Here is a 25,588-nt window from a genome sequence, read left to right on the forward strand (position 1 = left end):
GCATGTTGAGAAACATGAGGTGCCGATGGTGTTCTAGCATGGGATACAGGCCTTCGTGATTGAGTTTGGGGGGCAGTTTGTGCACACAACTGTGTTTCCACAGCATTCAACGCCCCCTGAGATCTGACGTACCAGGAGATTGGGGTTTCTCCTGGGCGCATAATTGAGCTTATAGGGACCTCTGGCTGTACCCCTAGGGTGATAGGTTCGTTTGGATGATTATTAGCAAACTGTGCTTCATTGTCATCCGAGGCTTCCTCTACAATACCCTCAACTTGGGTATTGTTAACGAAGTTTGGCCGAGGGCCGTTTTGACGATGATTTGAAGTTTCCTCCATTTCTGAATGGAATCAACAGAATGAATTGAAAACGAGAAAAAACGGGTGAGACAGAAAGATCGGTGGGCGCCAATGAAGAAACACTAGATAAATGACCAGAATCAAATTATCTTGCGGGTTAGATTCTGCATAAAAGGGGGTAGTTCTCTCTCGTTTGATTTAAAGGGAAAGATCTTCTTCTCTGGTGAACACTGCAAAATAGAACACCATTAGCCTCGTCAAGGGGAGAAGGGAGGTTCTCTCCTTGACCCGACTCCGGCGTGAGAATAAGTATGTGTTTATGAAGGTGAAGAAGTATTGACGAAGTGTGTGTAACTTGAAATTCATACCTGAATTACTCTCATATTTATAGCCGGGAGTTTGGGCGAGAAAACTCGCGTCCGTGTTGTTACCCACTCGCCTTGTCGCTTGGGTAACTGTGCTATTCCGAAAAAGGTGTTGTTGTAGTTACCTAGGCTATTTATGGCGGTGGGTATATAAGTTTGTTTGAATTGCCCTTTCTTGTTAATCATTGCTTCGTTGAAAAACTTTTTTCCTTTCGTCTTCTTAATCTGTCTTTTTAGAAAGAATTGCAATCTTTTCGTCCTATGTCAACCGGAGATCATCACGAAGATTCAACGGAAGAAATGTCTGCTGAACTTCCACCATTGAAGTGGTCTAGGGCGACTTTTGATGGTTTGGTTCGGAATTTTAGGTTTCCGGACAGCTAGGGTGCCCGTTACCCTGAAGAGGGTCAGACGGCGGCGGATGCTTCGGCTGGGTATGTGACCCTATTCTGTGATTTCTTCTGTGCAGGCAACTTCCGTTTACCTGTGACGAAATTTTTTCTTGAATTTCTTTAGTATTGCAAAATCCACATCTCTCAGTTGCACCCTATCGCTATGGTTAGGGTTCGCCACTTTGAATTTGTTTGTCGGACGATGAATATCGAGCCGACGGTTACCCGATTCCGTGTTTTCCACCAAATGCATTGTTTTCAAGGATTCTATTCCTTCGTGCAAAGAGCCTCGGCAAAGAAGATTTTGCTGAATCCCCCCAAATCTTTTCATGATTGGAAGCAAAAGTTCTTCTTTATCAAGGTGGGAGTTATTCCGATGAGAATGACTTTTAGAGGAAAAGAGGATGTTCCTACTGAAACCATTCAAACCCCTGTTGAAGAAAATTGGTACCAAGATCTGAAAGATGTTCCGTCGATTGCTTTGCCGGAGAAAGCCCTTGTTGGTGCTAGCATTAGTTTGAATTGGAAGATGGACCGGGAAGACAAACCGGTGTATACGGAGGATGGTAAAGGTAAGATTGGGGGTTTGCCCCTTTTCTTTTTTTTTTTTTACCCTTTTTTCCTTTTGTTGCTGTTTGTTGTTTTTTTTTTTTTTTTGAACTTGCTCTTCTTCCCCTGCAGTTGTTTCATTGTATGTTGTTGCATTTGAGAGAGAAGGCGGAAAGATGGCTACCATTGCTAAAAAGCCTAACGAAGAGCTTTGGTATCATTGCATTGTGAAGAATTTTTTTCTTCCGTGAGACGCGGATCTGTCTTTCCAACCTGCTGCTGGTGCTGGTAAGCTATTATCTATTTAATTTTTGTCTTGCTATTTTTGCGCGTTCAAATAAGTTGTATTCTGCGCTTTGTCAGTAGGCGAATTGTCGAACTTGGGCATAGGTCCTGAGAAGAAGAAGCGCACGACAACCACTACTGCTGTGCCTAAGAAGAGTGACGCTGAGAAAACTCAATCCTCCAAGGTCAAAAATGTTGGGGGAGAGAAGAAAGGTATGCGCCATTCTTCTGACTCCTGGTGTGATTATGTGGTGGTTTCTGATTCTTTAGAGGGTCTTGCGGCTGCAGTTATTATTGGTTGTGAAACAATTCACGAACTTAAGACTTTAAGACTGACCTGAAAATTTTAACGTTTGGTTGTGAAAAATTCTTACACCAAAAAAGGGACCTCGGTAGAAAAAAATCATAGGTCCGTCACTGCATACAACTAGCCCCATGAAAATAGTTATTGGTTCCGCGGCCAATGCATGTCTGCTGTGTTCTTTGCATATGTTTGTGAATGTGTTTATTTGAAATATATACAGCATTAAAAAAACGAAAGAAACCCTTTTATGGTTAAACTTAAGTTCATTCACATGTAAATGCTTGTCATATGTGCAGAGCCGTCATCGAGAACTCTCAAAAAAATTTAGACCTCGGACAAAAAAAAAATAGGCCCAAAATTGTGGTTGGGGAAATGAATTAAAAAACAAACCCTTGAGGGTGGAGTTATGACTTGAACTTGATACCTTCACATTATCTTGAGACGGTTTTTCCACTATATCATGAACACTTTTTTGCATAATAAGTAGATGCATATATTAAATATATAATTAAGTGTATATATATATATAAGCTCATAGAAAACTTTCAGGCCCTTTAAAAATTTGGGCTCGAGCGACGGTACGGGTTGGCCCGCCCAAGAGCCGGCCCTGCATATGTGAATAATAACATACTCACATGTGAAAACAAGCTTTTCTTTTTGAGTTAAATGTAATTTTAGTCTTTGTGGTTTGAGTCATTTTGCCAGTTTAGTTCAAAGGTTTGAAACGTTGTCGTTTTAATCCAAATAGTTTCAAACATTGTCATTTTAGTCCACTGGGTTAACTCCATCCATTTTTTCTGTTAACTAGAAGGGCAATTCGGGCATTTTTTATATAATTTTGTTAACTAGAAGGGCAATTCGGCCATAGAAAATGACCGTATTATCCTTCTCGTTAACTGAATGGACTAAGATGGCAACGTTTGAAACTATTTGGACTAAAATGGCAATATTTCAAATCTTTGGACTAAACTGATAAAATTACACAAACCACAAGGACTACAATGACATTTAACTCTTTCTTTTTTTTTTAATACAAGTGTTTGTTACATTTAAGTGTTTAATTTGTTAATCCTACACTACCTCATAGTGATAGCATCCCTACAAGTAGGGGTGTTCATCGGGTTTTTTCTTCGGGTTTCAGGTTTTTCGGGTCGGGTTGTTCGAGTTTTTGTCTAGGAAAAATTGACCCGATAACCGACCCATTTAAAGTTCGGGTTAGTCGGTTTTAGGTTATTTAGGTTCGGGTTAGTTCGGGTCGGGTTGTTCGGTTTTCGGGTTTAGATGTAAAATGAAAAATTAATGTTTTTTTACAAGATATCATCAAAATTCATATTGCTACTTTAAAAATATCATCAAAGTTCAAACATTATTTGACAATATGGTATTATAATATTTAAAAGTCCTAAAACTTAATGTTTCATATATTAAAGACTCCAAACCGAAACACTTCTATAAAAAAAAAACAATAAATGTTCAGATTTTATCGGGTTTCGGGTTTTTCGGGTCGGGTTGTTCGGGTTTTTGGTAGGGGAAAAGTGACCCGATAACCGAACCATTTAAAGTTCGAGTTGGTCGGGTTCGGGTTTCTCGGCTTCAGGTTTTTCGGATATTCGCTATTTCGGGTTCGGATGGCTTTGAATTCAGGTCGGGTTTCGGGTTTTGGATAAAAATGAACAGTCTTACCTACAAGTCTACAACGTATATGAACTGGTTAGCCAATAAAAATGAACAATCTTACCTACAAGTCTACAACATATTTGACAACTTATAGGTAAGTGCTAAACTAGTAAGATGTCTGAACCAGTAAGAGTTCTGAACCATAAACAATCAGTATCATGCTTAACCGTTCAAAGGCAAATATCTGACCAATTCAGATAACATGTCTTAACCATTTAGATTTAGTATAATGCTTAACCATTCAGACATATGTCTGCTCACGAAACAAACAGTCTGAACAATTAAATGATGAATCAATAAGATGTCTGAACCACAATAAGAGTCCATTAAGAACCAAAATAAACAACCCCTTAAACTTATCAACATTTATAAAGTATGTTTTTACTCTCCGCAACCGGCCAAGTTGCTTAATAAGTAGCAATGAACGATAACATGCACTCGCCCGATTGTCACTTAGTATTTATGTTTATTTTTAAAGAGTTGTTTCTCATCTTCATTCTCGTATATTTATATATTGTTTCATTTTTAACTAAGTGCGTTTGTCAATATTTTAGGCTATCTTTCATACCAATGAACGTAACTACATATTTATTTGTAAGTTTATAACACACGTGCTACATTTATAATTTAATCCAGTAAATGTAATTAAACGAGTTGACGCCAACCCTCGCTTTACAGCGGGATGTTGATAATGTGTTCGGTTTACTTCATGATATGCATACATGATTGGCTAATGCTCTAATGTGCAATATGTGAACATGTGTTGGATAAATCTTAATCCAAACCATACATAATCTATAAAATTGTTGCATCATAGTGTACCAAGTTAAATAATTGATAGAATGTGTATTACTTGTTACTATAAGAGACATTCTTCGGGTTGTTTTGTCGGGTATTGGGTTTATCAAGTAGTGTTCCTCGGGTTTTCAAAGATATAAATATAACCCAATAACCAAACCATTCTAGATTCGGGTTTTTTTGGTGGGTTGTATTCGGCTGCAAAAGGTGGGCTATGTGGCCAGTATAATTCAAACTCTTGTTAGTTCTCATACCATCCAATATCAAGATTCAAAAGTTGATTATAAACATGAACTATACAACTTATAAGTTATAATGGCTGCATAATACATGATACTATGCATATTCAGAAAGGGAAATTGAATTAAAAAACATTCCTTTGAAACACAATTTTGACCGTCAAAACATTTGCTAGACTATCACATTCAAAACAACAAAGAAACTTAGTTTTGACTTTTCAATTCAAAAAACTTCTGTCGAACAACAATTTGCAAACAACACATATTCAAAGTTTAATATAGTTTAGTAAATTTTGATCCTTTGAAAATTCACCCAAAATACCGACTAAATTGGGAAAAGAAAAAAAACAAATAAAGTTTACGTAGGCGGTTTGTGCCGGTGCTGAACCGAACCTTTCCGAGGAGAGCGTAAATCTTGTTCTTGATTTACCAAGTGTGATTGGTGGATTTTTTGATTTACTAAGTATGATCGGGAGATTAGAAAGGGCAATTGGGGCTTAGAAAATGATTTGGGGAGTCGGAATGGTGGCGGTTTCTAACAGCATTCCCATCCAATCCATCAAATTATACATACATTCCACTAAAAAACAACTCCTAAATATATTTTCACTAAAAACAAATACTTTTTCTCTCTCCTTTTCAATTAAATAATATTATCATTACATTTTTCTCTCTCCTTCACTCACAACCACTTTCAATATATATTAAAAAAATTATACTGGTGAACAGTGTCCCCCCAAATATTATATATTAAAAAAATTATACTGGTGAACAGTGTCCCCCCAAATATACAGATGAACAGTAACATTTTCTCTCTCCTCCACTCACAACCATTTTTTATACCCTTTATAATATAAAAACTACCCCTCACATATTTTGATGGTTTGGATGAGAATGCTCTAATATTTTAGGAATTTGGGTTCGATTAATTTAATAAAAGAATGAAACAGTATTGTGCCATCCATATATATAATTAAGGGTTATTAGATTTTATCACTCCTAGCTATTGGGTATTGACCGCTGCCACTCCCAACTATTATTTTGACTCCCACCACTCCCAACTTAACACTTTGTGTGCTGTGTCACTCCGGTTGAGTGGATTTTGGCTCCCCTTTTGTCTTTTAGAAGCAGATTTACCTGCAGTAATTAGTAATTCATAAAGTGTTAGCTTAATATCATCAATAACAGAAGTCAAACACTAAGAAATGTTCACCTGTGGAGTGACACAACACACAAAGTGTTAAGTTGGAAGTGATGTAAGTCAAAATGATAGTTGAGAGTGACAGTGACCAATATCCAATAGTTGGGAGCGATAAAATTCAATAACCCTATAATTAAACGGTAGAACCCACATATATAATTATTCTTCTTAAATCAAGCAGTGCTATGCATTCCATATATAATGAAACGGTGAATCATTCATAAGGGAACCATTAACAATAAGGAGAAGCTATTTAAATCATATGGCAAGTAAAAAGAAACAGCCAATCCGGGATCAAAAGGAATCGAACTGGCATGTCGATTGCTGAAAAGGAGCGACCCCCAACACAACGCAATAGATCGGGTCTTATGATATTTAAAAGTTAGTATATATATAAAACGTGCACGTATCATGTGCATAAGTTGCTAATTATGTATATACAAAAGCAGTTTAAAGGGTTGTGACTTTTTTCGAATGTATATATATGAAGAGTTGTGACATTTTGTTAGGAATGTAATATATTTAAAAGTGATTTAAAAGGTTGTAACTTTTTGAAAGGGTGTGACATATTTAAAAGTTGTGATTTTTTATAAAGGGTTATATTAAAAAATAGTTTGAAGGATGGTGACTCTTTGAAGGGGTGTGGTGTATTTAAAAACCCTTCATCCAAACACTGTGTTTTTATCCAAACCATCATGTCTTAAGTTACTTTTTGTAGTATTAAATAATATAAAATGAAAGGGTGTGAGTAAGATGAACTAAAGAGTGTAACTTTTAAAAAAATGAGACATAAACCAAGTTGCTAATTGTATAAGGGAATAATAATAAATTTAACTAAAATTGACACAGGACATAGTAAAATAAAGAAAATGAAAATTTGTCTCTAAAAGAGTATCCTTTAATATCATCTTATTAACAAACATTTTTACCACATTTTAATTAAGATCTCCCATTAAATTAAACTTATTAACTAGAATGTAAAGAAGACAAAATGAAGAAAAAAATATAATTGGGGCGTTCCGAGAATCGAACTCGGGACCTCTCGCACCCAAAGCGAGAATCATACCACTAGACCAAACGCCCGATGTTGAATTGTTTTATTACTAACTACAAATAACTCAACCAAATACAAAAGCTGTCGTTTAAACAGTTTAAAGACATCCTATTTTAATTTTTATTTTTAATTTAATTTTGTACAAACCATTGGTACAGTACTGTGAAATTTATTTATGTTCATTATTGAACCAGTCACTTGCTCGGTTTGAATGATTAAAAACAGGTGATGTATGTTTATATGATCTATTTATTTTTCTAGGAACTCAATACCACAGAGTAAGAGTGAATAAGATATATAACTATACAACATGCTGATACAGTATTGCATAGGAACTCAACCGTATATAACAGTATCCGAACGCCTTTTTTTTTGGTTAAAAAGGATCAGATATACATCACGGTTACCTTATTATATGTCACATTTCAAATAGAAAAGCTAAAAAGTCAAAGAAACACTAGAGTGCCGCTATGCATTCAATCTCAATCCTAGCATCAAGCGGTAATGCCGCAACCTGGTACGTTGATCGTGCAGGAGCTGGTGCCGGGAAATCTGCAAAACACCGTTTTTTTTTTAAAAAATTGTATAGTTTTTGTTTTGGCTTTCAACCTTTCAGGGTAGTTCAGTCATTTTGGACGCAATTAAAAAATACAGGATGAGTACAGTGTACTCACATTTAGCATAGATCTCGTTGACTTTCTTAAAGTCTTTTAGATCAGCCAGCCTGAAACCAGAAAAACATAGTAGAAACAATTAAATGCTAACTTCTCGCAAACCTTATACACGCAAACGATAGTTACGATATAAAGCCGATTTACATGATTGTGGTCTTGACAACTGAGGAATAGCTAGCTCCACTAGCTTTCAGTATCTCTCCCATATTCTTGAGAACCTGACAAATATAAGCAAGATTAAGATAAATGAAAGATAACATTAATTATATTCGACAAATTCAAGATTAAGGTTTAATGACCACTTTTTGTTTAATACCTGTTCTGTTTGTTCTTCTACGTTGTCTGACACAAACTTCCCCGTCTGCACAAGTATCATAGCATAACTAACACATAAATGTTGCAGTTATATATATTGAGTATAAGAAAAGATGACTGGCATAAAACCTCAGGAATAAGACCGAGAACGCCAGACACAAACAGAGTGTTATTGGCCTTAATTGCTTGAGAATAGGGACCTAGAGCTGCTGGAGCCTTGTCTGTTATAACGGCTTCCTTAATACCTGCAACCATCATGAATATCTTGACATATGTGATTCATATCTAGGCGAATAAAGTCTTAACGTGAAATTTTACAGCTTAGAGAAAATCAGAAAATTGACAAAGGTAAATAATGTATCACTTATAGATCATGGTGAAGATATAACTTGCATTAATATATTTACGGTTGTTCATGAGCCGAGCCGAGCCAAGGTAAGCTCGGGCTTGGCTCGGATTTAAAACCGAGCTAAAAATCTAAGCTCGGGCTTGGCTTGGATTTAAAACCAAGCTGAAAATCTAAGCTTGGGCTCGGCTCAGCTTGATTTGGCTCAATTTTAAAAGAAAAAATTAATACATAGCTCTCAAAAGTCAGTAATCTAAAATATTATGCAATAGTTCAAAAGAACATATAAAAAATAGGTTCAACCCTAATACATTACAAGTCAAAACCAAGTTCAACAACACAAGATAAGTTTTAAATTTCGACGAAATACAATATTAGTTCATTAGCATGATAAATAACTTTCAAATATGTCATAGATACCGAATTACACACCTAAATGCATGTAAATAATAATCAGTCTTTTTTAATATATATAAAAATAAAATATATTATAAGTAAAATAATCCAAGCTAAGCGAGCCAATCCGGCTCGTTACGAGACGGGCCAAGCTAGGCTCACTTTCTAACCGAGTCGAGCCGGCTCGGCTCATTTCCAAACCGAGCCATATCGAGCGAGCTCCAAGCCGTGAGCTTTTTGGACAACCGTAAATATATTCATCTTATAGTAGATTTGATACAAAACGGAGTTTTGTTATAGAACAATCCAAACAGATTAGACACTACATTAACATTACTACAATTACCCCACTCCTCACAAAGAAGAAAGAACAGAAATACCATTCATTCCTCTTTCTAAATACACGATACTTATTATCACACCGGAATATGATGACAAATTCAAGTGATTGAGAAACAACTAACAATAATGCAACAGCATAAGAAGCAAAAGTAGTTCAACCACAAAATTCACACGCTTTTGAATTATAATATCACAATCTGTATTCCATTAACAGTTTCCATATCACTAATTCACCTGTCTAAAATCAAAATCGAAATCATTTCTCTTGATATCCCAAATTGATAAATACAACATTAAATAAATAATCAATAACAGTATACACTCTACACAAAAAAAAAAAAAAAAAGAAAAAAAAAGAAATCCTAAAACAATATAAGAAATTACGTAAAGAATTAATAAGAGATTGATTGCTCACTGGCATCAGTAGACATGCTGAGGCAAGCGAAGGGAGTTGACCGATTGGAGAAGAAAGGTGCAGACCGGAGTGTAGAGGCGGCGACGTAGGCGCAGCCGATACCGGCGGCGATCGGAGCACGGTGGCGGAGAACGGCCGGCAGTTTAAAGGAGTTTGGGAATGGTAGACCAGAAGCCGTCCAACCCATTCTTTCTGTCTCTTTGTTAATTGTTTGTCACCACTCGCTTGCTTGCTTTTTCTTCAACTCAAAGTCGGAAACCAGACGCATTTTATTACTTTGGGCTTTTGTTGGGCCCCTTGCCACAATTGTAGTAGTATCAAATAGAGTTAATTACTATTTTCGTCCCTATGGTTTGTCAAAAATCACTATTTCAGTCCATTAGTTTAAAAATTGTGATTTCGGTCCCTGTGGTTTCACTTTCGTAACCATTTCAGTCCACCTTCGTTAACCCCATCCATTTATTCTGTTAAGTACACGTGAATTTACCATAATGCCCTTATTAATAAAAACAAAAAGATATCTAAATGAGTTAATTACTGTTTTCGTCCATGTGGTTTGTTAAAAATCACTATTTCAGTCCATTAGTTTAAAATTTGCGATTTCAGTCCCTGTGATTTCACTTTCGTAACCATTTCAGTCCAGTCTCCTAACACCGTCTATTTTACTATTAAGTTTTTAATAAAATACCTAAATTACCCTTGTGTTAATTAAATATGGACTTATATGATTTTATTATTGGATTTATATGATTTTATTGTTGTATGACATATGGACTTAAATTAGATTGTAGGGTTCGACCCACCATGGCCTCTGTAGAAGTAGAAGTCTGACGCTATTTTTACATATATGTTTCCAAAATTTTAATTTTGGATTTTAGAATGAGAAAATGTCTAGGTAAGCATTATTTTTCAAAGTTATTATGTTAACTGACGCTGCTAGGAAGATATTAACTGGGGTGGGGTAACGGGTCGCCGGACATAAGAGGGTGGGGTTGTGATGCCGGAGATGATGACTGGAAACTTTTGCCGGAAATGAGAGCAAGGATGAAGTGGGGTGGGGTAGCGTGGGGTTGTGTTTTAACAAGTGGGTCCTAGAATACAATCTTTTAAATTTCCATGATTTTTTATTTAATTAACACAAGGGTAATTTAGGTATTTTATTAAAAACTTAACGGTAAAATAGACGGTGTTTGGAGACTGGACTGAATGGTTACGAAAGTGAAATCACAGGGACTGAAATCGTGATTTTTGACAAACCATAGGGACGAAAACAATAATTAACTCATTTAGATATCTTTTTGTTTTTTTATTAATAAGGGCATTATGGTTAATTCACGTGTACTTAACAGAATAAATGGATGGGGTTAACGGAGGTGGACTGAAATGGTTACGAAAGTGAAACCAAAAGGACTGAAATCGCAATTTTTAAACTAATGGACTGAAATAGTGATTTTTGACAAACCACGGAGACGAAAATAGTAATTAACTCTATCAAATAAACAAACGGTTTTGTACTTGTGCTTGTGTAGTGTGCCTGCTGGCCATTAACCACTTAAAATAATCTATCAATATCATTCATATTCAGGGCGGATCTAGGTAGAGGGTTTGATAGGTGGACGCACCATTTGGAAAAAAAAAATAGTGTATTTTATAGGGTAAAATCTTGATTACACCCCTTGAAAATTTGGTTAAACTTCTCATTCGCACCCGCTATAAGTAGTTCTTTGGTTCCCCACTGCTAATATTTTGCAAGTGTTGGAAATTTTTGCTGGCCTTTTAAAAAAATCATTGGTATCCTTTTTAACAACTAAAATCGTATATTTTTAATGGCAACACTTACATACTCCTTCAAAATTACATCAAATAAATTCTAATTTACTCCTTATTTGGAATTAAACCGAAGACCTTCCACTAAGAGACAAAAGTATCTGTCAAATAAGCTACTCTCACATTCACATAGCTAAAAGTGTTGTTTCATTTTAACTTTTTTTTTCTAAGTTTTTCTCATTAAATAACCACCCAAACTATTTTTTTTAAGAGCAAATGTTACTCCTTTAATTATTTCTCTTAGTCCATATTTAAAACTCAGACCTTCCTTTAAGAGGCATTTACCTCTATCAAATGAGCTACCCCACATTCAACTAAAAGTGTATTTGGTTCCAATATTTCATGAAATTCAGAGTCTGTTTGGTATGGCGTAATGGAATAGAGGGGTGAATGGAATGTACGAGGTAATGGAATGGACGATGTAATGGAATGGATCATTACCATTCCATGTCTTGTTTGGTTACAATGTGAGAATGAAATGAATCATTACTTTGTGTTGTTTGGTAGGAAAGAATAGACGAAGGAATAAAATCGGTGATGAGTGACGGTAGTCGGTGGTGGTGGGTGGTGATAGGTGGCAATGGTAGCGATGGTCGGTGGTGGTGGCAGTGGGTGGCGGCGGTGGGTGGTGGCGGGGGCAGAGGTAGGTGGTGGCGACGACAATGGTGGTGGGTGACGGGGACGGTGGTGGGTGACGACGACGGTGGTGGTCGGTGGTGGAGGTGGGTGGCGGCTGACGGCGGAGGCGGGGGTGGGGGTGGGTGGCAGCTGTGGCGCGGTGGTGTCGGGGGTGGTGGGTAGTGGGTGGTGGCGAGTGACGGCAGGGGCGGAGGTGTGGATGGTGGGTGACGGTTGGTAGCGGCGGAGGTGGGTGACGACTGGGGTGGTGGCGGGAGACAGCTGGGGTGGAGGTGGGTGGTGGTGGTGGTGGTGGCGGCAGAAGTGGGTGACGACGGCAACGGTAGTCACGGCGGCAGCTATGGCAGTTGTGGTGTCGCCCGTGAGTGAGTTATTAAAACCAATAAGAATAATAATAATAATAATAATAATGGTAAAAAATTAATAATAAAAATATTGATAATAATAATAATAATAATAATAATAATAATAATAATAATAATAATATATCTTACCATTCCTTGAAGGAATGAAAAAAAAACACCACCTTACCAAGGAATGAAAATTATTATATTTGGAAGGTTTACATTCCTTGTGGAATGCTCCATTCTATTACCACTTGACAACCAAACATGTTTCTTTTCATTCCAATAGAATGATCCATTCCATTCCGCCTTCTATTCCTTCGTACCAAACGCTACCTCATTGTAATTGCAAATGGAATCTTATCATATGCTAGATTCCCCTTCCTGACGCACGACAACTCTAAATACTTGGAGTGTTAGTTATGTTGGCAGGTTGAATTTATAAAAGTATGAAGATAGAAAGATGATTGCAATTCAATGACTTTTTGATTACTTGATTATGGCCTAGTGGTAGGAGATTTGGGTTTTCCAATGAAGACTTAAGTTCAATTCACATTTGTGTCATATTGGGGTGGATAATGGGCAATGATGGTGACAAACCCACCGAGGGGGGTTCGATTCTGAGCCGCACCCCGGTTTTCATCCGACTGTTACTTCAGCGAGGCATCTCGTGTGGAGGCAGTACGGTTTCCCGGGGAACGTCGTAACCAAGTCTGACCAACCCAGAGAAAGTCCGGTTAAAACAACGTAGTCTGGACAGATCTTGACTAAGGCCGCCGTTTAAACGTTGTGACATTGGATAACTCAAAAAGAAATTCATCGTTCAAATAAAAAAACATGTACAAAAATATAGAGGAAAACAAGAGATATTACAACTTTACATGGAAACTATAACAAGATTATTGACTAAATAAACACATTGGGATTCAAAATATAAAATATAAATGTGAAGCGGGATATTAGCAATCATTCCTTAATAGAATTATTCAATTTGAACGTGACCTATATTTGCATTTGTATCATAGACATCAACTTTACTCTTCACACATTTAAAATTGTGTACACCAAACATGACCCGTTTAATCAATTTATTTGAATTTGTCAAATGGGTGGGTTGTAAAAAATTGGTTAAGAGGTCATAAACATGTTCGCTAATTGTTCATTTTAATTGAATAGGTTGTTGGGGTGACATATTTAATTAAAAGGGTCTAACATATCAACTCAAAGACGATCCATTTAATAAAAACAAACTTTGGATTGTGTTGGGAATCGTAATCCTATCAAAAACCCACCGAACTAAATTGCCCCGACAGAATAATAACCAAGGACCCATGGCATTATAGCCTAGTGGTATCTTGGGGGTGGGATAAGGCTTATGACTATTAGGTCATGAGTTCGATTCTCACAAAGGGGGGTTTTCCCAGATTTATTGGGTTTCCTCCTGAATTAGTGTATAGGCATTATTGCCTAGTGGAGATGGATATGATCGGGTGGTTCTGCTGGTGGCACGATGATACTCCAGTAGTCCGTCAGTGATCCAAATTTGCCGTTCAAAAAAAAAGAATAATAACCAAGGGTGGGGTTCAGTTACAAAGTCCATTTTTCCTACAAAGTGTACAAAGTCATAAAACATCACAATTTCAGCCATAAAACAGACTCAAACCCACAAATAACATAGTGAAGATCACTAAAACACAATATCCAAACTCTAACGGTCTTTAAAATCTTCAGACACACTATCGTAGAACTATGAATGTAAAACACAACATGATAATCAACGTAAAACACACTAATGCTAGTCATTCGATAATCAAAATCTTATCATCCAAAACACAACACAAAACCCACAAATATGGTGTTTTAGTAATCTTCACAATGTTATTTGTGGATCTTGAGTGTGTTTTATGGTTGACATTATAGTGTTTTATGACTTTATACACTTTGTAGAAAAAATGGATTTTGTAGCCAACTCACATCCTAATAACCAAATTGGTGAATTTTGGATCTATTCATGATCTGGAGTAAAATATAACATTGTTTAAACCGGTCATTGAAAATCATTTTATAAATTGTTCATATGATATTTGGTAACTTTGATTTTGATCTAATTATTTGACAATTAATTAAATACTATTGATATAATTATAAAGCATTACTAGATAAAATAATGGGTTATTAGATTTTAATAATCTGAAGTTTCACCCGTTGGCCACTAATAATCTCAACTTCAAAAATTCCCTGTAACAATCCTAACTCGTAAGATTTTGGCCCCCAATGATCCTTTGCTAACTGGGTTATAACCCAGTTAGTTTTTTGCTGATGTGGCTGATGACGTGGACACAACTTTGTTATTTGTTGACTTGGCTGCTTATGTGGCATCATCACCACCTCTACTTCCTCCTCCTCCAGCCACCACCATCGTCTACCACCATCACCCACCACCATCACCTCCGACCACCTCCACCCACCACCATCACCACCTCCTCCACCATCATTGCCATCTCAACCAACACCGCCGTCATCTCCACCCACCACCACTGCCATTTCCGCCACCACCTACCATCGCCATCTCAGATTCATCCCCACCTTCGTCACCTGACCGACAACCCCCCCCCCCCCCCCGTATCAGCGTTTCTCAAACTTTACCTAACCGTCACCGATGAAGGATCCAGAACCGTGGGAATAGGGTTAATTCCATTGTTGTTGTTGGAGCAGAGGTCGATATGGTGGAGCGGATGTCGATGTAGTGGAGCAGAAATAGGGTTAATTCCACTGTTGTTGTTGCAGAGGTTCTGATTTCATTGGAGATTGAAGGATTGTGGGAATGGATGGTAGGTGGTGGTCGGAGGGGATTGAAGATGGTGGTTGTGCGGTGGGAGCTGGGTGGTCGGAGGGGGTTGCAGATGGTGGTTGTGCGGTGGGAGTTGGGTGGTTGTGGTGGTAGTGAGGTAGTGGAGTGGTGGTGGTGATTGGTGAAGATGGTGAGTGTCTGTGTATGTATATATGTAATTAAAAAAATATATTTTTTCATATCAATATCCACATCATCATCCACATAATGAACCAGCTTATTTTTTTACACATCAGCGTCCACGTCATCAAAAACTAACCCAGTTAGCAAAGGATCATTAGGGGCCAAAATCTTACAAGTTGTGATTGTTACAGTGAATTTTTGAAGGTGGAATTATTATCGGCCAACTTGTAAAACTTTGAAGTATTAAAATCCAATAACCCTAAAATAATTTATAAACTAATAAGTATTTATATACACCTTTAACTATTTGGACCATTTGATCTACTTAGTACGTTTATTTAACTAGTGAAGAGTTCAAATGAGAAGAAATTTTTTGTAAGAAGAAAAAAGAACAAATTTCAACCAATAAGAATGCTTTACTTACTTCATTTAATATAAGTATTTAATGTTACTAAAAGGGTACATTGGTAAATCTACATAGGTCATTAATTTATAGTCTTCATCTTTAATAGCTAATGCATTAATTTTTTTGTAACTTATCTTCAAAATATATATTGTTTTCAAAAAAAAAAAAAAATTTAAAGTGTAAGATAAATTACGAGTTGTGTAGGACAAATTACGAGTTGTGTAGGATAAATTTCAACGTGTAGGATGAATTTCGAAATATGTGGGATAACTTTTGATGTGTGTAGGCAAAAAAAAAAAGTTAGTGTGGAGGATAATAGTCTTTATGACTAATTAATTAGTAAAAAATGATAATAAATGAGATAAGTGAAAAACTATTTAATGTTTTACAAAATTACCCTTTGTTCTTTTTCTTCTCAATTAAATTTTCTTCTCAAATGAACTTTCCCCTATTTAACTAACTTTAAATTGAGCTGTTTGTAATAAGTTAATACTCATTTATTTCTGTCCTTTAAAACAAAAAAGGCAGAAATTCATTTATACAACCATGACCAAAAAAACCCCTTCGGGTTTTACAACATAACAAACCAACCCCTAAACATTTCTTCTACAAACAGGGCAAGAACCATTTCTAATCAGCCACTCATCTATACACGTCAAATGAAACACATGTTTACACTTCGTTAGTTCTCTTCCATCTTCTTTGTTCTCGAAGTTTTGCAAGCAAATCGTACATACCCTTTTGCAACAACTCTCAAACACGAATCTAGGTAACTCGTTTATCGAATCTTCACTCAATCCTTTGGACCCATTGTACTCACACGCGTCAAAAAGATCCGCAAACGTAGTTTCAACTCCATTAATCTGCCAAAAAAAATCAGAAATTGAAATTTATAACTTCAATTTGTATTTATTAGCGGCAGTGCCGTCCTCCAGAATCCCTAAAAATCCAGAGGTCGGGGCCTCTGGAAAAACTGGGTCCCTAAAAGATATTTAAATAATAGTAAAATATGTAAACTAATCGTAGCCCTTGATTATCAATACACAAGTGTAAATTCTGGCTAGGATTTGATGATGAAAATACTCTAGTGTATTTTACGATTTGATGATGTAAATCAATGGCCAGAATTTGTTCATTATATATATAGGGTCAGGTTCATTTGTGAACAACCCCTTATAGTGAATTGTGTGAATTAATCTTAGCCTTTGATTATCAATACAAAAGTGTAAATCAATGATCAGAATTTGATCAGGATTTAATGATGAAAATACACTAGTGTATTTTACGATAGAGTTAATTACTGTTTTCGTCCCTGAGGTTTGTCAAAAATAACGGTTTCAGTCCATTAGTTTAAAAATTGCGATTTCAGTCCATTAGTTTCATTTTCGTAACCATTTCAGTCCACTAACTTAACTCCATCCATTTATTTTGTTAACTTTGAGTTAACTAACTAATTCAGGGACGGTTTGCGTCAGTTTTAAAAACACAGGGACTTAAGTGTAAACTCTAAAACATTAAAACAAAAAAAATAGTAAATTCCAAAAAATCAAACAAATTCCAAAAAATTCTAAAAAATAATAAAAATTCTAAAAAATCATAAAAATTCTAAAAAATCCAAAAAATCCGTTTCGGCGCGAACTGTTTCGACCCGAACCGTTTCGAGCTGAACCGTCCGTACCGTTTCGACCCGAACCGTTTCGAGCTGAACCGTTTCGACGCGAACCGTTTCGACCAGTACTGTTTCGAGCCGAACCGTTTCGACCCGTACCGTTTCGAAGCCGAACCGTTTCGAGCTGAACCGTCCGTACCGTTTCGACCCGAACCGTTTCGAGCTGAACCGTTTCGACGCGAACCGTTTCGACCAGTACCGTTTCGAGCCGAACCGATTCGACCCGTACCGTTTCGAAGCCGAACTGTTTCGAGCTGAACCGTTTCGAACCGAACCGTTTCGACCCGTACTGTTTCGAAGTCGTACCGTTTCAAGCCGTACCGTTTCGAACCGAACCGTGCCATTTCGAACCGAACCCTTTCGAGCTGAACTGTTTCGAACCGAACCGAACCGTGCCGTATCGAACCGAACCGTTTCGAACCGAACCGTTTCGAGCTGTACCGTTTTGACGCGAACCGTGCCGTATCGAACCGTGCCGTATCGAACCGTGCCGGTTCGGCTTCGAAACAGTTCGCGTCGAAATGGTTCGCGTCGAAACGGTTCGCGTCCAAAGGGTTCGGTTCGAAACGGTTCGCATCGAAACGGTACGGTTCGAAACGGTATAGCTCGAAACGGTTCAGTTCGAAACGGTTCAGCTCGAAACGGTTCGGTTCGATACGACACGGTTGGGTTGAAACGGTTCAGCTCGAAAGGGTTCGGTTCGAAACGGTACGGCTTGAAACGGTTCGGCTTCGAAACGGTACGGGTCGAACAGTTCGGTTCGAAACGGTTCAGCTCGAAACGGTTCGGCTTCGAAACGGTACGGGTCGAAACGGTTCGGCTCGAAACGGTACGGGTCGAAACGGTTCGCGTCGAAACGGTTCAGCTCGAAACGGTTCGGGTCGAAATGGTACGGGTCGAAACGGTTCGCGTCGAAACGGTTCAGCTCGAAACGGTTCGGGTTCGAAACAGTTCGCGCCGAAACGGATTTTTTGGATTTTTTAGAAGTTTTTAGAATTTTTATTATTTTTTAGAATTTTTTGGAATTTGTTTGGTTTTTTGGAATTTTTTTGATTTTTTGGAATTTACTATTTTTTTTGTTTTAATGTTTTAGAGTTTACACTTAAGTCCCTGTGTTTCTAAAACTGACGCAAACCGTCGCTGAATTAGTTAGTTAACTCAAAGTTAACAAAATAAATGGATGGAGTTAAGTTAGTGGACTGAAATGGTTACTAAAATGAAACTAATGGACTGAAATCGCAATTTTTAAACTAATGGACTGAAACCGTTATTTTTAACAAACCTCAGGGACGAAAACAGTAATTAACTCTTTACGATATGATGATGTAAATCAATAACCAGCATTTATTCACCCACTTCACAAATACACTAGTGTTCACTCTAGAACCCTACCATATATAGAGAGAGAGAACATTTTTTAAACAACTTAGGCCCTGTGGAGAGCGGGTCTGGTGATCCCGCACCAGACCCTTCTCTGGGCCAGCTCTGATTAGCGGAAACAATCATGCTTGCCTGAGACTGGTAGGCTTTGAGGACAGCGGGAGTGACCCAGTCCGCAAAGACTTGTCCGTTTACAAGACTAGATAGAAATGAGACTTTGGAGAATGGTTCGCCATCAATGATCATATCCATGAGCTGCAACGCGGTTATGGCGCCGGTGACTGCACCCACAACGGACCCACGGACCAGACCTGTTTCTGTAGTGGGTCCTTCGATTGCTCCCGCTATTGTTCCCACAGTTGCTCCTCCTGAGTTCGTGAATTTCACAAATTATTTACAAGCATTACGTAACGCGGACAAATTATATATTTGTGAATATATATAATATATAAAGAGAATGCATAAAATATTTTTTCTCCAATATCGTATTAGAGCATTATTGTTTTTGTGCACAAAGTCAGTCTGCTTTTCTGTTTGATTTTTTTTTTTTTAAATCAGACACTGACTCTTCTGACTTTTAAAATCCTAAACAACAATTGCAACAACTATATACAAGAATCAGACACCCACCCTTAATTTTAAAGCCGGAATAAAATTCAAATATAGTCAGAAGAGTAATTCGATTTTCTATTTGAATTCTTTGTTATTTGTTACCTGCTATTTGTTTGTAATTTGTTATTTTGGTATTTTAATAAATTAAAATTTGCTTGTTGAAAAAAATATATATATTCAACTCATTCTGCAAATTAATTAATAATTGTTACAATTGTTATTCAGAAATTCTTTCATTTTTGTTTTTCAAATTCATTTTCTTTTTATAAATCAGACACCGACCTTGAATTTTAAAAACCAGAACAACAAATGTAACGATGATATACAAGTAGAATCAAGCATCCACCCATAACTTTACAAACCCGAACGAAATTCAAACGCAATATTTTTTGCTTCAACTTTCTTTTCTTTTTATAAATCAGGCACCGACCTTGAATCTAAAAAACAGAACAACAAATGGAAAAAAAATATGTAAGAATCGGGTACCCACTTAATTTTAAAAACCATAACAAAATTCAAACCAGGGGCGGACCTAGGTAGAAGTTTGGGTGGGCGGACGCACCCCTTGAAAAAAAAATTAGTTTATGTTACAGGGCAAAATTCTGATCACACCCCTTGAACATATTTCCTGGGTGCACCACTGATTCAAACGCGGTAACAAGAATAATCCAAAGGGAGGGAATACATAAACAAGAAGAAGAAGTGTACCGAGAGCAACGGTGCAGGTGACAAGAGCCATGAAAACTTTTTTGACAGCATTGCAGAAAAATTTAAATTGAGAATCATAAGCCATTTGAGTAGAAAGAAGTGTAAGAGAGTGATTTGGGGATGAAGAAGAGCTACAGATGTAGGCATTATTTATAGAATAGAAAAGAGTGCATTAATTAATGGATGATCAAGTGAGAAAGCTACGTAGGTCTCCACAATCCACATGCCATACATGCACGAACGATGCATATATTTAATTACCACAGACTTTAATTCTATCTTTATTTAACGAATTTTCTTTACAGAACAATACACCCCATATACCCAACCAAGTTAATTAATTATAATTATAAATCATGCTATTTTATATTAATGTATTCCTATTATTCATCTTATACTCATGCGATTATGGTTTTGTTAATGTTCGGTTATCAAAGGTTATGATTAAAATGGTTTGTAGAATGTAAACCATGTCACTTGATGATGCAATGATGATGGTCACTAAAGAGCCGAGTTTACCTTGGCTTGGACTCAGCTTAGCTAGTTTGCAAACATGTCAAGAGCTTTTTGAGGAGCCTCACAAATATCAAAGTAGGGAACATGGATAATAAAAAACCGAGCCCGATAAAAGAATCTGAGACCTGAAACATTCGTGACGAGTATCTAGATATGGGATTCATTTTAGAAATTTTAATAGTTTGGGACATGTATAATACTAAGTAATAACTGCCTGATTTCCCGAACACATACTCTAATATACTAATATGTTCTATAATCTTAATGAACATAAGATTTTAGAGTTGTTTTACAGTTAAATTTATTAGGATCAAATGGTTAGAGATGTTTGAAGTCAGTTTTTAGACAACGTTAAGATTGAAATGCAGGTAACATGCATCGTAAGGTGGATTTTAAACCATATGACGTCATAAATGGGTATACCTGATACTTGTGGGTATGCTCACAAATAGTGCCGGCCCTGAGCATGGGCCGGGTGTGCGACGACCCAAGGCTAAAAATCTTTGATGGCCCACAAAATTTATATATATATATAGAGAGAGAGAGAGAGAGTGATAGAGAGAGAGAGAGAAGCCTCTATATTTATATTTATAAGTGACCAATTTGTTTTAATATTTGGAGTTACAACCAATTTAAAAGGCCCAAAATTTAAATGTGAACTAAATAACTAATGGTAAAAAGACTCATTCAGTTTTAAAATTTTAAAAGATCCAAATTTCAAACAGTCAAATCCAAATTAAGTATTATATACCAACCAATTTAGCAAGCAGGGCACGGTTTTTAATCTTGCCGAAAGCTCAATTTTTTTTAACATTTTTAAAGACCACCTACTCACAAACCTGATGAGTATTGAATAAGAGGTATGCGAAGATCATAAGACATAGTTTTATAATAAGATAAAGAGTAAACTGTCATTTTGGTTCATGTGGTTTGGGTACTTTTGTCATTTTAGTCCAAATCTCAAACTTTTTACATCTGGATCTCTGTGGTTTGCATTTTGTTGCCATTTTAGTCCAAAATCCAAAAACCCTCTATTTTGACTATTGAAAACTGATTATTTTGTCCTTTAGTGCAGGGGCATTTTGGTCATTTTTTAAATTTCATTTTTTTTGCAATAAAACCTAGATCAAACATCATCATCATCAAAACCCAGAAGAAACATCTTTTTTTGCAATAAAACCCAGATCAAACATCATCTTGGACGGAGAAATTAATCCCAGATCTCCTATTTCTCTCTCTCTCTCTATAGCACCACCACCGCCACCTCCTCCCTCTCTCTCTCTTCTCTCTCTATAGCACCACCACCAATTGTCTGCAACACCCCCCAATTGTCTGCAACACAAATCATCTAACAAAAATACAAAATCTCCGACTCCAATCTCACACTCAACTGTACATTAACCCCATAATCCACCCTCCACTCTCTCGATTTCTACCTGCAGCACAAGATCATCTTCATACACACAAATAAAACCCATAACACTCCTCCCACACCCCCACCCGTGTCTTAGATCGACCAAAGAGAGAAAGAATTCGAAGCGGAGAGGAGCCGGTGGTGCACAGTGACGGCGGGAGACGGCGCCGCCGCTCACGGCGGCGTTAGTGATGGAATTTTGTGGTTTTCACCTCTGATTTAGTGCAAGATGGTTCTGGTGGAGGTCCGAACAGCAACAGCGACTGTGGGTTTGACGGTGAAGGTGATTTTGGACGGTGACGGTGAAGGTGATTTTGGATGGTGACGGTGGGTTTGACGGTGGAGGTCCGAACACATCTTTCTTCCCCAAATCTCATATCCGTCATCGGAGTTCCTTCCCCAAATCAGTGTGCTGCTGAGTTTCTTTCTAGAGAGAGAGGGAGGAGGTGTCGGTGGTGGTGGTGCTATAGAGAGAGAGAGAAGAGAGAGAGAGAGAGAGAGAGAGCTCTAGGTTTTAATAAGAGAGAGAGAGAGAGAGAGAGAGCTCTAGGTTTTAATAAGAGAGAGAGAGAGAGCTGATAATTTGGGTTTTAATAAGAGAGAGAGAGAGAGAGAGAGAGAGCTAACAAAATAATCAGTTTTCAATTTAAAAAATGACCAAAATGCCCCTGCACTACAGGACAAAATAGGCAGCTTTCAACAGTAAAAAAATGGGTTTTTTGGATTTTGGACTAAAATGACAACAAAATGCAAACCACAGGGACCCAGATGTAAAAAGTTTGAGATTTGGACTAAAATGGCAAAAGTGTCCAAACCACAGGGACCAAAATGGCAGTTTACTCTAAGATAAAAGACTATAAGTCATAATCTAATCTAACTACTATAATAAAAGAAACCAACTTTTGGACACGTGTCATTCATTGAATGTATCCTCAAATTTATATTTATCTAAATAAATAAATAATAAATTGATATTAAATCTTATCATACTTTAATAAAATATTATCCTCAAATCTAAATTGTTAATTTAATATATTTTTAAAACAAATACCTCTCTTATCTACTTGTCTTATATTAAATATATAAATAATAAATTAATATTAAATGTTATCCTAATTATTTAAAAACATAACTTTTTTTTATTATTTGGTATACAAAATTATGTTTATTCAACTCGAGTAAAACGTGAGGTTTTTAAGGATATGATTTTTTTTTATTATTTGGTAGATTTTTCAACCCGACTATACACGGGTTTTTTTAAAGATACGACGTTTTTAGTATTTAATATACAAAATTACATTTATTTAAGATATAATTTTTTTATTATTTGGTAGATTTTTCAACCCGACTATACACGGGTTTTTTAAAGATACGATGTTTATAGTATTTATATACAAAAATACATTTATTTAATCTGTGTAATACACGTGGTTTTTAAAGATATAACTTTTTTTATATCTATTCAACACGTGTAATATACGGGGTTTTTAAGGATGTAATTTTTTATTATATGGTAGATTTATTTAACCCGATTATACACGAGTTTTTTTAAAGATGCGACATTTTTAGTATTTAGTATACAGAATTACATTTATTTAATATGTGTGGTTTTCAAAGATATAACTTTTTTTTTATTATTTGATATATAAAATTACATTTATTTGACCCGTACAATATACAAGTTTCATAAAGATATAAGTTTTTATTATTTAATATATAAAATTACATTTATTAAACCCGTGTAATACACGGGGTTCTAACCTAGTTTTATAATAAGATATTATATTATATTATATTATAATAAGATGTAAACCTGAGATAACCGATGTGTCTCCAACTATTACCATCCTGGTAGAGGTGGATATTTTACAAAGAAATATATCACGTGCATTTATTATTTGCATCTATAGAAAGGTATTGTGTCATTAACAAAATATACTTTGTAGTATAGCCAACGTAGGGGAGGTAGAGGTGTACAAATCGGTAATCGGTTATTAGAAAACCGGTTTTAAAAAAAAAAACCGGTTTTTTCACCCAAAATAAAAACCGGTTTTTTTTATAACCGGTTCCGATTACTAACCGGTTTTTGAGGTCCAAAACAATAACCGGTATAACCGGTTGGGACCGGTTTTTAACCGGTTTTTCTCAAAAAACCGGTTTTTTTACCGGTTTTAACCGGTTTTTTAATAACCGGTTCGGTTAATAACCGGTTTTTGAAGTCAAGAATAGACCGACATAAAAACCGGCGGTTAAAAAAAACCGGGTAAAAAAAAACCGGTTATAAAAAAACCGGTTAAAAAAACCAGTTTCGGTTTTTTTTCCGGTTTCGGTTCTAAAACCAGTTTTTTTGTACACCTCTAAGGGGAGGGGTATGTTTGGTAAATGTAGCTGGTGGCTGGCAGTTGTAAGCTGGAAGCTGGTAGCTGGTGGCTGAAAGCTGGTAGCTGTAGCTGGTAGCTAGTAGCTGTAGCTTTTTAGATATATTTGGTGTTTGGTAGAGTAGCTGGAGTTTTTAATAAAATGTATAAAATGACTAAAATGGACATAACTAAAAATTTAGAAAGTTGGTGCATTAAAAAGTTCCTTATTTTTAGTGGTTAAAATAGTCATTTTCCCTAAAAGCTTGTAGCTCCTTCTAAACGCTACTAATGGTAGCGTTCAACCAAAAGCTTCAAGCTTCTAACCTAAAAGCTTAAAGCTCCTTCAACCAAACAAGACTTTTTATTGAGTAGAAGCTTTTTCTTAAAACGTTAAAGCTAGAAGCTTCTAAAAGCTCCATGCCAAACATACCCGAGGTCTTGTTCGGGGAAAAGCTACCACTTAGGGTGTAGGGAGTGGTTAGACACTTTCAATAAGTAAACTCTCAAATCACCCAATCAACCAGTGTCACGTCATTTTACTTATTTTATTTACCTATTGCTAAAAAACGTTGGCGGTGGTTAGACATTTTGGAATAGGTAAACTATTTAAAAAAAAGTGTATGATTTGTTGAGAAGGCATGGACCCCACCACACACCCCCTTCTCTCTCCCATTCCCTCCCTCGGTATACCCTCATCGCATTGCATGATCTTCTTCGGTAAACATCTTTACCAACTTGTTTTGCCGACCACACCATACCCCCTGATAAAATCATTGAATTTTATTGATCTTTATGTTAGTACTATATATATATATATAGATTTTGAACGATGATGAATAGTAACTTTATTTTTATAATAATATATAGTTTTTTTATTATTTTCTTATATTATTATTTAATATATTATAATATAATAGTTTATTATTATATTTACTTTTAATAATATATTTTTCTTTTTTCTAAACATATATTCCCTTTACCTTTTTTTAATAATTGTTTCTTTTTTCTTGTTTTGAATATGTATTAATTTATCGATTAATTTGATACTTTTTTAATAAGTTACGTTTATAACTTTTTCTAAAAACTTA

At 36.3% G+C, this 25,588-nt stretch overlaps 3 protein-coding genes and 1 non-coding gene across 4 annotated transcripts; all 4 read right to left on the reverse strand.

The window, feature by feature from the left end:
- Nucleotides 1-7,120: 7,120 nt before the first annotated feature.
- On the reverse strand, nucleotides 7,121-7,192 carry TRNAP-UGG. Its single transcript has one exon. It is a non-coding gene; the product is annotated as a tRNA-Pro (tRNA).
- Nucleotides 7,193-7,432: 240 nt separating this feature from the next.
- LOC110929689 (reactive Intermediate Deaminase A, chloroplastic) lies at nucleotides 7,433-9,904 on the reverse strand. Its single transcript, XM_022172869.2, has 6 exons — nucleotides 9,652-9,904; nucleotides 8,282-8,397; nucleotides 8,154-8,198; nucleotides 7,982-8,055; nucleotides 7,838-7,887; nucleotides 7,433-7,715 (listed from the first exon to the last, which is right to left on the reverse strand). The coding sequence occupies exons 1-6, from the start codon at nucleotides 9,836-9,838 to the stop codon at nucleotides 7,621-7,623; spliced, it is 567 nt and encodes a 188-aa protein (XP_022028561.1). The 5' UTR covers nucleotides 9,839-9,904; the 3' UTR covers nucleotides 7,433-7,620.
- Nucleotides 9,905-11,964: 2,060 nt separating this feature from the next.
- On the reverse strand, nucleotides 11,965-15,005 carry LOC118490508 (pollen-specific leucine-rich repeat extensin-like protein 3). The gene is made up of 2 exons (XM_035988180.1): nucleotides 14,969-15,005; nucleotides 11,965-12,455 (listed from the first exon to the last, which is right to left on the reverse strand). Exons 1-2 carry the CDS (start codon nucleotides 15,003-15,005, stop codon nucleotides 11,965-11,967), a joined length of 528 nt encoding a protein of 175 aa, XP_035844073.1.
- Nucleotides 15,006-16,335: 1,330 nt separating this feature from the next.
- Nucleotides 16,336-20,326, reverse strand: LOC110927994 (NEP1-interacting protein-like 1). The gene is made up of 3 exons (XM_035988484.1): nucleotides 20,211-20,326; nucleotides 19,023-19,258; nucleotides 16,336-16,704 (listed from the first exon to the last, which is right to left on the reverse strand). Exons 1-3 carry the CDS (start codon nucleotides 20,293-20,295, stop codon nucleotides 16,435-16,437), a joined length of 591 nt encoding a protein of 196 aa, XP_035844377.1. The 5' UTR covers nucleotides 20,296-20,326; the 3' UTR covers nucleotides 16,336-16,434.
- Between the last annotated feature and the right edge of the window lie 5,262 nt (nucleotides 20,327-25,588).

Source organism: Helianthus annuus, chromosome 3, assembly GCF_002127325.2.
Source record: "Helianthus annuus cultivar XRQ/B chromosome 3, HanXRQr2.0-SUNRISE, whole genome shotgun sequence".
NCBI classification, from domain to species: Eukaryota; Viridiplantae; Streptophyta; class Magnoliopsida; order Asterales; family Asteraceae; genus Helianthus; species Helianthus annuus.

Excerpts from the sequence above, each read along its gene's own strand:
- LOC110929689 (XM_022172869.2), bottom strand. The coding sequence starts at position 9,838 with ATGGGTTGGACGGCTTCTGGTCTACCATTCCCAAACTCCTTTAAACTG. Across the intron at positions 8,398-9,651 it reads CAGCATGTCTACTGATGCCA|GTATTAAGGAAGCCGTTATA; the intron begins GTGAGCAATCAA and ends TGATGGTTGCAG. Across the intron at positions 7,888-7,981 it reads GTTGTCAAGACCACAATCAT|GCTGGCTGATCTAAAAGACT; the intron begins GTAAATCGGCTT and ends TTCTGGTTTCAG.
- LOC118490508 (XM_035988180.1), bottom strand. The coding sequence starts at position 15,005 with ATGGCAGTGGTGGTGGGTGGAGATGACGGCGGTGTTG. Across the intron at positions 12,456-14,968 it reads TGGAGATGACGGCGGTGTTG|CTGCCGCCGTGACTACCGTT; the intron begins GTTGAGATGGCA and ends CAACTGCCATAG.
- LOC110927994 (XM_035988484.1), bottom strand. The coding sequence starts at position 20,295 with ATGGCTTATGATTCTCAATTTAAATTTTTCTGCAATGCTGTCAAAAAA. Across the intron at positions 19,259-20,210 it reads CACCTGCACCGTTGCTCTCG|GAGGAGCAACTGTGGGAACA; the intron begins GTACACTTCTTC and ends TCACGAACTCAG. Across the intron at positions 16,705-19,022 it reads TCAAAGCCTACCAGTCTCAG|ATTAATGGAGTTGAAACTAC; the intron begins GCAAGCATGATT and ends TTTTTTTGGCAG.